We start from the raw sequence: 16955 nt of genomic DNA, 5'->3' as shown, positions 1-16955 counted from the left end.
GATTCGTTTTAGCTGAGCCACGACGGGAACTCCAGCAAAGAGTGACTTTATACAGGGGATTTGATGACACAAATTATACAACCTTCTTGGGAGACTTATGAAACTAAAAGGAGAAAAGTTGCTTGTATCGGTTGGCTATTTTTATAATAATGGTCCATAACAAACAATCTCAACATCTCAGTATTGTACTGAAATGAGCATTTATTTCTCACACATCCGTGGGTCAGCTGAGTGAGGGCTGATCTAGGGTAGGCAACTCACTGTTAAGCTGTGGGTCTGGTCAGTCTCAGGTTCTCACCCAGGCCTCTTCCATGTTTGTTCTCTCTTGAGCACCAGCTAAAGGGGCAGGAGCTGTTCAGGGAAAGCTCTTCTCCTGGGGAAGGCAGAAGGACAAACACAGTTCTACCCTCTGCTTGTGTTGTGTTACCTAATATCCCACTGGCAGAGGTAAGGGGCCAAGTTCAAAACCAAGGGCAGGGAGGTAAACTACACCTTTTTGTGAGAGGAGCTACAAAGCACCATGGCAGCAGACATAACTACAGGGAGGGGTTAAGAATAGGAGTGATAATTCAGTGCACCATATTGATGTTCCCTGGAAATGGGAAACTCCAGGGCAGACCCTGAGGAGGAGACCTCTCTGCCATGTAGCTGCTGCTGGGTCTCAAAGCCTCTGCTGCCTCTTTAGTATCCCATAGTGAAGATTGGCTGGAATTTGTACAAATTACTCCAAGAACTTCATACATTCTGCATAAATATTGAAGAAAGGAAATGATTTTTTTTTTACCTTCTTTCTGCTTTCTAGTCTCACCTGAGTGCCTCCCATTCAACAAACTCAACTTGGAACCCTGTTCTAAGGGTGTCTAGGAAATATAATTTCCAGACTTCCACCTCCATGAAATGTAATTAAGACCTTTGAAGGGGATAGGGATGGTGCTGTGTGTCAACCCACACTCTGGGGCAAACCAGAGTCACAGACAGGAACCTGTACAACAAGGAGGCTGTTGGAGAACACGGATGAGTACTCCTGTTCATAACTGGCCATGTTTGAACTTCTCCTCTCTTTAGGTGGCCTCCTTCCTGGACCCCTCCCTGTGCCAGTGTGGATGATCAGAAATCCCTGTTAGCAAGTTGGGAGAGGAGGAGTGCAAGCACAAAATGGAGAAATAGGAAAATAGTGCCCTGTGCCCTTTGCTGCTGCAGCCTGCTATAGGCATGAGCCCAGGTCAGGGCAGGAGTGAAGGGGAGGCTATAAAGTTTAAATTTGGAAGTTTGGACCACTACTTGAGATTGGACATTTCAAATGCTGACACAATCTGTTTTTGCAACTAGAAGCTATAGGAAAAATTTATTGTTATATAAGAGGATCAAAAAAGTCATAGGACTTGCCCTAGATTTTATCCAAAGGGAGAAGCTACCTGCCAAGCAGGTTTGAATGGCTCATGAGAAAAAAAAAGGATGAAATAGTTTGCTGATTACATTCTATAAGACTGGCTCTTTCAACATAGTGAACATATTTCTTAATTGAATTTGCCCTTATGAAGGCAGATTGGAATATCTGCCTATTATGTTTTATCCTCCTAATTTTAAAGTATGGAATTATTTGCTCAGATTACTCTTCCCCTCTCTACTGCAAGAGGTATGCTTCTCAGCGTGGAATTGACAAGGTAGGAAGAAAGCAACTGGCTCTGAGGAACTATACCAGGTCTTTGTTCATCAGCTCATTAAGTTGCAAGCGGTCCAGGAGGAACTTCCCCACACTTAGAAGTGAGGAAAGAGCGCATCAAGCAGGGGCTGCCATTTCTCAGGCCCCAGAGCTTAGGAAGTGATGAAGCTAGAATCTGATTCCAGATGTCTAAAAATTGTATCATTACCACATATTGCCAGAGAGACCTCAAAAAAGAGATGCCACATTGTGCCCTCACGTTCCCCACAGCCTGGGTTCCCTTAAAGGACCTTTAAGAGCCTCTTAGACAGAGCTGCTTCTATTTGTGCACATTTAGTTGCTGGTGAGGCTACACATTTCTCCGCATTTCCTCTCTTTCTCCTTTCTTTCCTTCATTCTTTCCTCTCTCCTTTCCTTTACTCCTTCTGTGTAAATTCTCTCTTCATCTCCACTGATGAAGTATAATTGAGCAAGTAGTCAGGTTTGATTTCTATCTGCCCTTTGTTTTTGATAACATGCTTTTCCAGTTTACTGATTGACAAATCCGATTAAGACAGACCTGCAGGGAATAATGGGGGGTGTGGAGCAGCCCTGGTACAGACCAGATGGCGGCCTGGAGCTGAGGGTCTCCTGGTCAGGAGGTCCTTGAGAATATGACTGACAGGTCAGGCCGGCCCCGGGCCATAAGCTTTTGGAGGGACCGCGAGTCCAGAGCAGGTGGCTGGAGCAGAGTGCCACCCAGTGTCCTCACATCCACATGGGACTGATGTGGAGCTACTGAAACCAGAAAGAAAAGCGCCGGCCTTTCTCAATGTGTCTCTAGCGCCCTCTACTGTTTAGCATCTTACTACTGCGAAAGAGAGGCCTTCTGTCTGCAAAGTAGGTATTGAAGGACGAATTTGGAGCTGCGAGGAAGTTGACAAATGGTAAACATGACTTTCCAGAGTCTTCCCTTGTGCCTGCTCCCAAACACTACTCACTCCTCCTCCCACAAAAATAGCCACTAACCTTATTTTTATGCCAGTCTCTTCTTTGCTTTTACCACATAACTATGCAGACTTGGCGTAGGTTTTTTCGGTTTTGTTTTATGTAGGCAATCAGAAAGCAAGCATTCTTTTGTTTGGCTTCCTTCAATTCACGTTTGTTTTGAGATACATCATACATTTTGGGGAGCATAAAACTAGAAATGGAGCTGCTGGGTCACAGGGTTTACATATCTTCCAATTTAGTAGATAAAGCCAAACTGATCTCTAAAGTCAATATACCAATTTACATCCTTACAGCTGTGCATGAGAGTTCCCATTGCTCTCTGTCCTTGTCAGCACTTGACATTATCTTTTTATCTTAGCCATTTTTAAAATATGTAAACATATCTTGTTATGGATTTAACTTGTACTTCTCTGATGCTAATGAATTTGAACAATGTTTTATACATTAGTCAATCCCCCTTTGTGAAGTGCCTGTTCATGGATCTCTCATTTTTCCACTGGCTTATTTATGAGTTTCTTATTGACTTGTAGGAATTTCTTTTGATTAAATATATTGCAAATGTTTTCTCTTATTCTTTTTTTTTTAATTACTAACATTTTTGGTAGATTTCCTCCCATTTTATGGTTTCTTTTGATAAACAGAAGGTTTAAATTTTAATGTAGTCAAATGAAGCAATCTTTTATATTAGTGTTTCATATTCTAAGTCTTTCCATTTCTTGAGATCATGAAGAATTTCTTCTATACTATTTTAAAGAGGCTTTATTACCTTGCCCTTCACATTTAGATATAGAATCTACTTGAAATAGATGTTTGCGTAAGTTGTAAGATTAGGTTCAAGTCTCTTTCCTTTTTATGTGAGGATATCCAGGTATCCCAGCACCATTTACCAAAAAGACTAAACTTCCCCCCACTGGTCTGCTGTACCACCTAGGTCATAAATCAAGCATCTGTATATGTTTGGGTCTGTTTCTGGGCTCCTTCTGTTGCATTGGTGAATTTGCCTATCTTTATATTCATACCACCATGTCTTAATTACTGACTCGTAATGTCAGTATCTGCTTGAGTAAGTCCTCAATCTGGTTCTTCTTTTTTAAGACTGTCTTGGTTCTTTGGACACTTTGCATTCCCTTATAAATTTTAGGATCAACTTACTAAGTCCCTCCCCCCTCCCAACAAGGAAGCCTGTTGTGATTTTCATTGGGATTACATTTAGTTTATAAGTTAGTTCAGGAGAGGGCTGACATCTTAAAAAAACACGTGTTCCCTTTGTGGTGCAGTGGAAATGAATCCGACTAGGAACAATTAGGTTGCGTGTTGATCCCTGGCCTTGCTCAGTGGGTTAAGTATCTGGCATTGCGGTGAGCTGTGGTATAGGTAACAGAAGTGGCTCAGATCCTGTGTTGCTATGGCTGTGGTGTACCCCAGCAGCTGTACTAGACCCCTAGCTAGATTCCCTAGCCTGGGAATCTCCATATGCCACGGGTGTGGCCCTAAAAAAGCAAAATTAATAAATAAATAACAAAGTCCTCAAATCCTTGGAAATGGTATATACTTCCATTTAACTTAGCATCTCTCTAATTTCTCTAAATAACATTTTATATTAGTAGGTGGAGAGGTTTTGTACATCTTTCATTAAGTTTTTCTTTAGACACTTTATTCTCTTATACTATTGTAGATAAAATTGTTTTGAAATTTTATATAACTCTGCTAGTCCTAAATAAAACTAGCTTTCCCTATTGACCTTGTATCCAGCAATCATGCTAAACTCACTAATTCTAATAATTTGTCTCTTAATTCTTTTGAATTTTCAATATATACAATCATAGTTTTATATCTAAGTTCCAATCCTTATTTTTTTTTTTTATTTCAATGGTTTGCTTTATTACTCTGGCTAGAGACACTAGAAATGTTTTGGGTGTAAGTGATGACAACATTCTTGTCTGATTACTGTTCTCAAATTTTTCCATATTTCATTGTTCAGTGAAATGTTTACTATAGGACTTCCTCAGTAGGTAAAGAACCTGACTAGTATCAATGAGGATGCAGGTTTGATCCCTGGCCTTTCTGAGTGGGTTAAGGATCTGGCATTTCCACAAGATGCAGTATAGATCATGGATGCAGCGTGGCTGTGGTGAGGGTTGGAAGCTATAGCTCTGATTCGACCCCTAGCCTGTGAACTTTCATATGCCACAGGTGCGGCCCTAAAAATAAGAAAAAAAGTGTTTACTATAATTGTTAGTTTTTAGGATGAACATTGTTAAAATCCGTTGATCATTCTCCTGTGATTTAATGCATATCTTTACAAAAATGAAGTATTTTACATACTGTTTCCTAATATGATTTTTCACTTAATATACTGTAAACACTAAATTTTTTTTTGTTCATTGTTTTGCTTACCTTATTTTTTAAATTTTAACTAAAAATTCACCCATTGGAATTCCCGTCATGGCTCAGTAGTTAAGGAACCCGACTAGTATCCATGAGGATGTAGGTTTGAGCCTTGGCCTTGCTCAGTGGGTTAAGGATCCAGCGTTGCCATGAGCTGTGGTGTAAGTCACAGAGGCGGCTTGGATCTCTCGATGCTGTGGCTGTGGTGTAGGTTGTTGGCTACAGCTTCAACTACAGATTCAACCCCTAGCCTGGGAACCTCCATATGCTGTGGGCGTGGCCCTAAAAAGACAAAAAAAGAAAAAGAATTCACCAATTTACAGCATATAGTTCACATTCTTTTTTATTCTTCTCAATTAATATTTATTTATTTATTTATTTATTTAGGCTGTGCCCATGGCATGTGGAAGTTCCTGGGCCAAGGATCAAACATGTGCCACAACAGCAACTTGTGCTGCTGAAGTAACAATGCTGGATCCTTAACCAACTAAGCTACTAGGAAACTCCATCAATTATTTTTTGAATCAATTGATTAACTTCTTTATGCCATCCTTCAAGGACTTTGGTCACTAATGAATCAACTCTGCATATCAAATCTTCTCAACCGGCAGGAGCACATATAATGTTTTGTTGATTCCTATTTCCTTTTATTTCCCTTGTAGTTTTTAAATCCTTTCCTTTGGGTAAATAAAGCTTTTAATGTTTTTGGTTTATCTTTAAGCCTGATTATTTTTATTATATTTAGAACTATTATTGGCATGTTATAATATGTTATATTACTACATTTTAAATTTATATATTTGTTATGTTTAGTTCATGTTATATGTAACTAATGTATTACCAATATATTGTTGGTTGATTTCTTGGGATTATTTTTCTGGGTATATATTTTCTAGGTATATATATGCTTTTATCTAGAACATGCTTATGATCAGTAAAAAAGACAAAACTCAATAAACTAAATGTGCAAATTACGTAAGCAGACATTTCGCAAGTGAAGATGTACAGAGGGCAGTTAAGCACATAAAAAGATACTCAACATCATTAGTCATCAGGGAAATGCAAACTATAACCATAAAATACCACCTTACAACCAGGAGAATAGCTAAAATGAAAATGATTGGCACCCCCAGAAGTTGGTAAGGATGTAGAACTGGAATCCTCATACCTGTCTTCTGAGTATGTAAAACTGTACAACCTTGGAGCACTGTTTGACAGTTTCTTATAAGGTTGTATATTTATCTATCCTAAACCAGCAATTTCAATAGGCATTTACTCCCTACACAGCTTCAAAATGAAAACATACATCCAGAACAAGACTTATAAAAAGATGTTTAAAGCAGCTATTCATACACTGGATTCAAAAACTGGAAATGACTTTCAATAGGAAAATCAATAATGTAATATACTCATAAAATTGGCATATTACTTGGCAATATAAAGAATGAATTACTGAGTCACATAAAAATTTGGATGAATCTCAAAAATGTGTGAAAAAGCAAATCACAAAGAAAGATAAATTGCATGATTTCATTTATGTGAAGTTCAAGAACAGATAAAACTAATCTATGGTGATAGAAATCAGAACAGTGGTTTCCTATTGCGAGTGGGGAAATGTCTAGAGGTGGAGATGAGAAATTTTTAGAGTGACAGAAATGTTCTAAATCTTGGTATTGGTTACATGAATGTATATTTTTTGTATATTTGGGAAGCGATTTTTTTTTTCAGGGCCACACCCGTGGCAATATGGAGGTTCCCAAGCTAGTGGTTGAATGGGAGCTACAGCCGCCAGCCTACACCACAACAACCCCAAATCCAAGCCACGTCTGCGACCTACACCACAGCTCATGGCAATGCTGGATCCTTAATCCACTGAGCGAGGCCAGAGATCGAACCCACAACCTCATGGTTTCTAGTCAGATTAATTTCCGGAACTCCAGAAGTGATCTTTTTAACATAAGGAATTTATAATCTTTAGAAGTGAGGGAAAATTTTCCAGTAATTTCATCAAGTAAAAATAAAGGAGAGGAGCTCCCTTCGTGGCTCAGCGGTTAACGAACTTAAGATCCATGAGGATGCAGGTTCGACTCCTGGCCTCACTCAGTGGGTTAAGAATCCTGTGTTGCCATGAGCTGTGGTGCAGGTTGCAGATGTGGCTCGGATCTGGCATTGTTGTGGCTGTGGCTGAGTCTGGTGGCTGCGGCTCCGATTCAACCCCTAGCCTGGGAACATCATATGCTGCAGGTGCAGCCCTAAAAAGCAAATAAATAAATAAATAAATAAAGGAGAAAGTAAAAGCAGGATTTCCCACTAAACTGTTTGATAAGATCCTTCTAGATAGTAGTAGATCACTGTGTTGCATGAATTAAAGTGTACTATACACATATGCAAAAGGACAATTCCTTCACTTGTCTAGTCTGATTATGCAATTTTTTTTTTTTCACTTTTTAGGGTCGTGTCCTGACCTATGCCATAGCCACATCCATGCCAGATCTGAGCCACGCCTGCGACCTACACCACAGCTTATGGCAACACCAGATCCTTAACCCACTGAGCAAGGCCAGGGATCAAAACCAAATCCTTATGGATCCCAGTTGGGGTTCATTAACCAGTGAGCCACAACGGGAACTCCCTGATTATACAGACAATTTGCTGACCTGCTACCCTGTGTTTATTTGAGTATAGACTGAAGTGAATCAGAGGGATGCCAGGATGAAGAGAGGAGGTGCCATCTGGAACAAGTTGTGGGTGGTAGACATCAGGTAGAAGCTTAACAATAAATTGTCATATACTGTATAAGAAGACTTTGTTGGAAACTACAGCCCCTTCTCTACAAAAAAAAAAAAAAAAAAAAAGGAACTTTTGTGGGTGTGCACTCTCTACACCACTTTTGAATATTGTTTTGGGGAGAATCGCAAACCTCCTGAGGTTCACTTTTAGGGAAGCCAAGGTAAAAACAAAAAATGCCTGAATTAAAGAAAACAATTTTTGAGTTCCCATTGTGGATCAGTGGTAGAGAACCTGACTAGTGTCCAGGAGGATGCAGGTTTGATCCCTGGCCTCTCTCAGTGGGTTAGGGATTCAGCTTTGCTGAAACCTGTGGTGTAGGTCACAGACAAAGCTTGGATCCTGCATGGCTGTGACTGTGGTGTAGGCTATCAGCTGCAGCTCCCTAGCCTGGGAACTTCCATATGCTGCACATGTGGCCCTAAAAAGCAAAAAAAAAAGAAAGAAGAAAGAAAGGAAATAATTTCAATGTCCCAAAAGAATTTTTTAAAAACACATCTAGCAAAATATAATTATTCTGTTTATCATGAATTTAGTTATGTTTAAGCAATATGATTAATCTAGTAATACTTGACATCCTTCAAACTTCCACGTTAAGTACCCCTCCCTATTTCCTTATTGGTGACTATCATTTTCTGTGAGATTCAGCTACCATCATATGAGGGAACTAACTGCTAAGTGTCTGCAGTAAGTAAATTCAGCGAAGCACTCAAGACCTAGAAATAAGCTAACACCATGACTCTCTGTCTCCTCATAACGAGTTGAAATATGACCATGTTTCCCACATTTTCAAACCTTTCAACTAAAAGACATGCTTGTCTGGAACTTGTCTAAATGTAGGCTTCCGTGAACTAACCCATGGTCATGAATAGTTATAATCAAGGAGATCATGTCATGTCTCTAGTTTATTAAAGCAGGAATAAGGAAAGCTCTTAAGAGTCTGTAAACATAGCAGAAAAGCAATTCCCGAGGAAATGCCTCAGGTCTGATCCCAGTTCTTAGGATGGTGCCTGGAATGGAGCAGGGACTAAATGGAGTGAGCCTTTGATTCCTAATGTACTGCTATGTGTTGTTCTCATGCTAGATCTTTTGTCTAGAATCCAGAAAGGGAAAGACTAAAACAAACAAACAAAATACTTTGCAGAATTTTCTTAGGGAAAAGAAAGTTTTAATAAATATATGTAGCACAATTCTCTTTATAAAATATTCTTATTTAAAAACCCTGAGAAAAAGCCCTGGTAATTCACTTTGAAAGACACCATTTCAGTGCTTTTCCATGAAATGACTGCAGTTTCTTCATCTGGCCTCAGAGAGGGGCATGGGACTTATGCTTCACATCGTTGGGATAAAAATCCAGGAGGGAGAAGTCCTGTTGCAGCGGGTAGCTGTTTTCATCCAACACAAAGAGGCTCTGCACCTTCAGGACACGAAGAGCCCCGCTGACTGCCAGCAAGGAGTGGAGCAGGTCTGCAGCGACCATGCCATAGGTGACATCAGAGGGAGGGGCTGAGAAGAGGAAAGGAGCACAGCTCTTAGTATCCCTTCCAGGGGGATGGAAACTGCTCACACTGAAGGATTTGTTGTTCCCTTTGGTTTCGCACGTCCCAAACCCACTGTAAATGTCTCTTTCTAGCCCTACTTTTTCTAGTCACAAGTTACTCTAGAATGATGACATGTAATTCCTCCTGATCATGGAGAGCAGGCACAGAAAATGCAATGTTCAGACTGATGGCGTTTCCTATTATAGCACAGATACTGGTGGCTTGGAACAATAGAGGGAAGAACTGAGATTAATATTTTCCTAAATTAAGTCTGAAAAAAAGCAGCTGTCCATATCAGAAAAGTACTTTTATTTTTATCTAGTCTATAGCTCTTATCACAGTTATACACATCTAGTTACTGTTTATATAAAAGAACACTGAATCCATTACTTAATGAATATCAAATCTTGATAATAAAAACCACTAAAATTATAGATAAGTATGTCATTATATTGTGCATTTGTCCTATTTGTCCATTCTGTCATACTTTTAGGACATCAAATCATTTAGCAGGTTGCTCAATTCTAGACCAACAAGACACTATTAACTATGCTCAACCATACTGGTTCCCTGACCAACACCACCAGCCTTTCTTGGATTAGGTCTACAGACTCCTGGAGGGCCAGTGATATATTTCTGGAGGTGTGAGGATTCTCTATAATACGTAAAATGTTTGTAGTTTCACTTTGATAAACCAGAAAAGATCAAGGTTAATGATAACCTGAATAATCTGATGACGTGTTATAATTAACTTTTTATTGAAGTATAGCTGATTTACAACATTGTGTTCATTTCTGCTGTACATATACATATATATTCTTTTTCATATTCTTTCCCATTATGATTTATCTCAGGATATTGAATATATTTCCCTGTGCTAGACAGTAGGACCTTGTTGTTTATCCTTTCCATGTGTAACAGTTCACATCTACTAATCCCAAACTCCCAGGCCATCCCTCCTCCACTCTTTGGTAACCACAAGTATGTTTTCTACATTTGTGGGTCTGTTTCTGTCTTGTAGATAGGTTCATCTGTGTCATATCTTAGATTCCATATTTAAGTGATATGTGGAATCATATCACATATGGTATTTGTCTTCCTCTTTCTGACTTACTTCACTTAGTATGATAATCTCTGGGATGGACTGGGAGTCTGGGGTTAACATGCAAACGATTGCATTTGGAGTGGATAAGCAATGAGATCCTGCTGTAGAGCACAGGGAACTATATCTAGTCACTTATGATGGAACATGATGGAGGATAATGTAAGAGTGCATATATATGTGTGACTGGGTCACTTTGCTATATAGTAGAAATTGACAGAACACTGTAAACCAACTATAACAGGAAAAATAAGAACCATTTTAAAAAAGTGTGATAATCTCTTATTTCATACATGTTGCTGCAAATGGCATTACTTTGTTCTTTTTTAAGGCGGAGTAGTATTCCACTGTATATACGTACCACATCTTAAATCCTTCATCTGTCAATGGACATTTAGGCTGGCTCCATGTATTGCTTATTGTCAGCAGTGCTGCTATGAACATAGGGGTGAATCTATCTTTTTGAATTATAGTTTTGTCCAGATATGTGTCCAGGAGTGGAATTGCAGGGTCACATGGTAATTCTATTTTTAGTTTTTTGAGGAATCTCTACACTGTTTGCACAGCGGATGCGCCAAGTTACATTCTTAGCAACAATGTAGGAATGTTTCCTTTTCTCCATACCTTTTCCACCATTTCTTATTTGTAGACTTCTTCTTTCTATCTTCCCTTTTTTTTCTTTTCTTTTTAGGGTCGCACCTCTGGCATATGAAGTTCCAAGGATGGGGCTGAATCAGAGCTGCATCTGCTGGCCTATGCCACAGTCATAGCAATGCCAGATCCAAGCCACATCTGCAGCCTATGCCCTCAGCTTGGGGCGATGCCAGATCCTTAACCCACTGAGTGATGCCAGGGATCTAACCCTCACAGACACTATGTTGGGTTCTTAACCCTCTGAGCCACAATGGGAACTCCTGTTATTTGCAGACTTTTTATGATGGCCATTCTGAACTGTATAAATGAAGAGGTACCTCACTGTAGTGTTAATTTGCATTTCTCCAATAATCAACAATATTGAGCATCTTTTCATGTGCCTATTGGCCACCTGTATGTCTTCTTTGGAGAAGTGTATGTTTAGGTCTTCTGCCCATTTTTTGAATGGGTTGTTTGTTTTTTTGTTGTTAAGTTGTATGAGCTATTTGTGTATTTGTGAAAGAAAGCCCTTGTCCATCACATTGTTTGCAAACATTTTCTCCCATCCCATGGGTTATCTTTTTTTTACGGTTTCCTTTGCTGTGTAAAAGCTTGTAAATTTAATTAGGTCTGATTTGTTTATTTTCATTTTTATTTCTATTGCCTTGGGAGACTGACCTAAGAAAGCAATGATACAATTTATGTCAGAGAATGTTTTGCCTATGTTCTCTTCTAGGAGTTTTATGGTGTAATGTCTTATGTTTAAGTCTGTAAGCCATTTTGAGTTCATTTATGTCCATGGTGTCAGGGTGTGTTGTAACTTCACTGATTTACATGCACCTGTCCGACTTTTCCGGCACCACTTGCTGAAGTGATTCTTTTTCCTATTTAGTATCCTTACCTCTTTTGTCACAGATTAATTGACTATAGGTCTGTGAGTTTACTTCTGGGCTCTCTATTCTGTTCTATTGATCTGTATGACTGTTTCTGTGCCAATACCACACTGTTTTGACTTCTGTAGCTTTGTAGTATAGTCAAATCAACATTTAATAACTGATACCCATATTTTCTGTTATGGTTACAATTAAATTAATGCTGAAAAGTATGACTTTTTTTTTTTTTTTTGTCTTTTCGCCATTTTCTTGGGTGCTCCCACAGCATATGGAGGTTCCCAGGCTAGGGGTCTAATCAGAGCTGTAGCCACCAGCCTACACCAGAGCCACAGCAATGGGGGATCCGAGCCACGTCTGTGACCTACACCACAGCTCACGCAACGCCAGATCCTTAACCCACTGAGCAAGGCCAGGGATCGAACCCACAACCCCATGGTTCCTAGTCGGATTCGTTAACCACTGAACCACAATTAGAACTCTGACTAATTTTTTAATTGTCTCAGGAATGGGCAAAACACAGATGTATACTGGATATGAGAATGATGCTTCTCTGAGAAATAAAGACTAATTGACCTTGTGCAAAAAATGAAAAGACAAGACTAAATGTAACAAAGAACACTGAGAAAAGACATGAAAACTGTGAAAAGAATTAAAATTAATAAAAAAAGTAAATTTAGGAGTTCCCGTCGTGGTGCACTGATAACAAATCCGACTAGGAATCATGAGGTTGTGGGTTCGATCCCTGGCCTTGCTCAGTGGGTTGGAGATCCGGCATTGCCATGAGCTGTGATGTAGGTAGCAGATGCAACTCAGATCTGCTGTTGCTGTGGCTCTGGCATGGGCTGGCAGTAACAGCTCTAATTGGACCCCTAGCCTGGGAACCTCCATATGCTGCAGGAATGGCCCTCAAAAGACAAAAAAAAAAAAAAAAGAAAGAAAAGGAAAAGAAAGTGAATTTGAAAAAGAGATTTCCAATTACGATGTAGAAAACTGGAAGAGTGTGGCTCCTACTCTAATAATTATTTTAAAAAGCTGAATAGGAGTTCCCACCATGGTTCAGTGGACGTGAATTTGACTAGCATCCATGAGGACACAGGTTCGATTCCTGGCCTCGCTCAGTGGGTTAAGGATTGCCATGAGCTGTGGTATAGGTCACAGACGTGGCTCAGATCCCAAGTTGCTCTGGCTGTGGCATAGACCAGCAGCTATAGCTCCGATTTGACCCCCAGCCTAGGAACCTCCATATGCCATGGGTGTGGCACTAAAAAGACAAAAAAAAAAAAAAAAAAAAGAAAGAAAGAAAGAAAGAAAGAAATTAAAAGAAAAAGCAGAGTAAACTACAGTGTTACAATCTTCTTGAACCTGTAAGTGAGCCAAGGTTGTGGAGCTTCCAAGAAGACTGCAGTGTAAGATGAGATAGAACAGAAACATGGGCTTACCTGGGACAGAGCTCAGAAAGAAGACAGTCCACCAAACAAACAAGCAAGAATGAAGAAAGTGCTTAAAGTTTCAATGAAGTGCTAAAACACAAGCAAGCCACAGACAAGGGAGAGAGTACCAGGTTCTCACAAGGCTGGATGAAGGACAAGACATCAGAGAAAGTTTCCAGCTATGGTGAAGGCCTGGGTAAAGGAAGCTGTCACCAGGAAAAGCACAAAACACCACTCAGGACAGTTCCCTAAAGGAACAAAAGCCTTAAGCTGCTGGAGGAAGACAGAAGTCCTACTGCCCCAGGATACAGATGAGTACCTGCTGAAGACAGAGGAAAGATAAGAGGAAAATCACTCTATCCCTGAGTGAGGGGCAGAAAACCATGCTAATCGATCAAGACCATTAGCGGTGCCCTGCTGCTGGGAGAGGGGCAGGACCACACAAACATCCACTAAAGACACTATGGCAGGAGGGTCACTGAGAATGAAACCAAGCAGAACCCCGTGCGGCTCCTGGGCACAAGCCTTTCTGTGTCCCCCATTTATTTTCTTTCTTCCTATTTATTGTTTTTTGGAGAATAAGCTTCAGCCTCCATGACCTTCCCTGAGCTCCAACTAGCAGGTTTGAACAACTGCTAATCAGGGAAGGAGGAGGATGCAGAGACAAGGGAGAGTATAGTCTTAGGGCAGGGTCCTGGTTCTTCTTCAAGGAATATACATAGCAATATATTTGAGTTCTTCTGCAGAACTAAAACCCCCAACAAATGAAAACCAGAGAGGAGGACCACCAGAACCAGTCCTGGGGTCACTAAACACCCATTGTGAAGAAGAATGAAAGCTTGCATCTACCCTAATCCTTATCTGTGGCCCTATTTTCTACTTTCAAACTATAAAACCACTTCCTATTCTCCCCTAAAGGAGGGCAAGGTCTTTAGGGCATTAGCCTGCTGTGGCCTCCTTTAGCTGGTAAAGCAATACAACTATTTTTTTCTCCTTCACCCCAAACTCTGTGTTTCTATTTGGAACCAGTAGACAGAGGCCAGGTTTTGGTAACAAGAACACATTGCATCTAAGACCCAGACACAGGGCCTGTGTGAGACTAAGGCTGGACCAGAAACAAAGAGAATCACTCTTGCCCTCTCTTTAGGCTGGGATGCACCAAATAACAACCAACAGAGCCTTTATAACCTGGGAAGGTACAAGACCATGGAGAGAAACTCTGAGGCCCAGGTGCAGAGTGAAGGGTTAAAGGTGATGGAAGAGCAGGAATATTGGGAACTCTCTAGAAAACCACTCCCCACCATAAGCACAGATAATGCTAAATTGCCAGATAATACCAGCAATTTGAAGCCTGTGGTGGCCTGAAGGTAACCATAGCAATAAAACACTCAAATCCAACTCCTGGTCTAACAAGATTAACTCCACTCTATCACACACCACCCCACCCCACCCTGCCCAGTAAAGGTCTAGGAAAACAGACATTCCCATTTCAGGTACAAATACCGTTTATCTCAGTTTGTATTGATCTATGGGCCATGTTCAGCATTCAAGCAAAAATTAAAGCCAGAAAAAGTAATCCACTATTAAGAGCCAGAGCAATCAATTGAACCAGATTAATTTATCTGCTTAGAGAATCTAAAAGTAATGAGGAAATGATAGAGTTTGATCATGTGACAAAAGGGTTATCTTCACTTTGTTGCTAGTCACTGACTGTACCTAGCATCAGAGCTGAAGATCCTGCAAATCCATTCCACTGACACTGGACAATCTTCGTGTGTGTTTGTGTGTGTGTGTGTGTGTGTGTGTGTGTGTGTATACATATATATATATATATATGTATGTATATGTGTGTGTACATATATACACACATATAGAGAGAGAGTGTTACACATTCATTTACTTAACTATTATAGAACTAAGGTCCTAGTGTTTTTTCTTACCAATTAAAAATTTAGAGTAAGAAGATATTAGGCATCTACATCTCTTCATATTCTGAGACAAGTGTAGAGAAATTCTTACATTCCAACTTACATAGTCTTGTGTTTCACTCAAGCTAAATTATTCTGCTTATATGCTGGAAGAAAAAAATGTTAATTTACAGTATAGTGTTCCTTCTGTTCTAATACACCATCTACACTCCTTATATAAATGGTTTCACCAAGAACAACCTCTTTATGGCTTGTTGATATCTTACCTATTACTCTGTTGAGCCAGTCAGGAGGAATGTTAAGAAGAATCTTCTCTATCAGCTTTGATCCTATGTGGATGCAAACCTTAGATAGTCCATCAACTATGGTCATTAGAGCTGGCCTACAAAAGAGTAAACAGCATATGACCTTCAAAGATTTTCAATTCAAGAAATGCTTAAATGCAATATAATTTCAAAAATCACTGAGTTTTTATGCAGTGTAATTATAATCCCTGGAGTTCCCAGTGGCTCAGCAGAAATGACTCTGACCAGTATCCATGAGGACATAGGTTGAATCCCTGGCCTCACTCAGTGGGTTAAGGATCCAGTGTTGCCACGGGCTGTGGTGTAAGTCATGGCTTGGATCTCTCGATGCTGTGGCTGTGGCGTAGGCCAGAAGCTACAGCTCCAATTCCACCCCTAGCCTGGGAACCTCCATATGCTGTTGGTGTGGCCCTGAAAAGACAAAAAAAATTTTAATCCCTGAAGCAACTCTAGGATATCCTAAAACATCCTAGAAATAAAAGAGGAGCTTTTTAAAAGAGAGTTTCAAGTGATAAATCAATAAATTTTATTTATTCCATATTCATTTACAATTTTTAGGTACTAATATAAGAAAACATTATTTTACATTGTTGTGTAAATTATTTTTATAAAACAATAAAGGTGAAAATCATATACATCAAAATCTTAATATCAACTTATTTTTTTCCCCCACTGCATTCTTTCTTATCAAAAACAAACTGTTTTGGAGTTCCCCTTGTAGTTCAGTAGTAATGAATCCAACTAGTATCCATGAGGACTCAGATTCAATCCCTGGCCTTGCTAAGTGGGTTAAGGATCTGGTGGTGCCATGAGCTGTGGTATAGGTCGCAGACTCGGCTCGGATCCCATGTTGCTGTGGCTGTGGAGTAGGCCGGCAACTGCAGCTCCAATTGGAACACTAGCCCGGGAACTTCCACATGCCACACACAAGAAAAAAAAATATTACAGTGAGGTACACGTCACACCAGCCAGAATGTCCATCATTAGTAAGTCTACAAATAGGAGCTTCCCTTGCAGTTCAGTGGGTTAAGAACCCAACTGGTATCCATGAGGATGTGGGTTCCATCCCCAGCCTCGCTCAGTGGGTTAAGGATCTGGCACTGCCGCAACTGCAATACGTTGCTGATGTGGCTTGGATCTAGTGTTGCTGTGGTGTAGGCTGGAAGCTGCAGCTCTAATTCAACCCTAGTTCCAAGAACTTCCATATGCCATGGGTGTGGCCCTAAAAAGAAAATAAATAAATAAATAAATAAATAACAATTTAGAAAGACTCATTAGTATAGGGGAATTCAGTA

At 40.0% G+C, this 16955-nt stretch overlaps 1 protein-coding gene across 7 annotated transcripts in view; it reads right to left on the bottom strand.

Annotated features, from left to right (window-relative positions):
- Positions 1-16955, bottom strand: part of FAM35A (family with sequence similarity 35 member A) — a 115557-nt gene continuing 98602 nt past the window's right edge. For 3 of the 7 annotated variants that reach the window (XM_021073591.1, XM_021073592.1, XM_003483513.4), the window contains 2 exons: positions 15622-15737; positions 8982-9334 (listed from right to left, as the gene is read on the bottom strand). In XM_021073591.1, coding sequence (XP_020929250.1) covers positions 9135-9334; positions 15622-15737 — 316 coding nt within the window. In that variant the 3' untranslated portion in view covers positions 8982-9134. Of the gene's footprint in view, positions 374-8981; positions 9335-15621; positions 15738-16955 lie in introns of those variants that run through there. The other 4 variants (XM_021073593.1, XM_021073594.1, XM_021073595.1 and 1 more) reach the window with 2 other exon arrangements.

This window comes from Sus scrofa, chromosome 14 (genome assembly GCF_000003025.6).
Source record: "Sus scrofa isolate TJ Tabasco breed Duroc chromosome 14, Sscrofa11.1, whole genome shotgun sequence".
Taxonomy (NCBI): Eukaryota; Metazoa; Chordata; class Mammalia; order Artiodactyla; family Suidae; genus Sus; species Sus scrofa.
The sequence above is the reverse complement of the archived record's forward strand: the minus strand, read 5'-3'. Positions and strand labels throughout refer to the sequence as shown.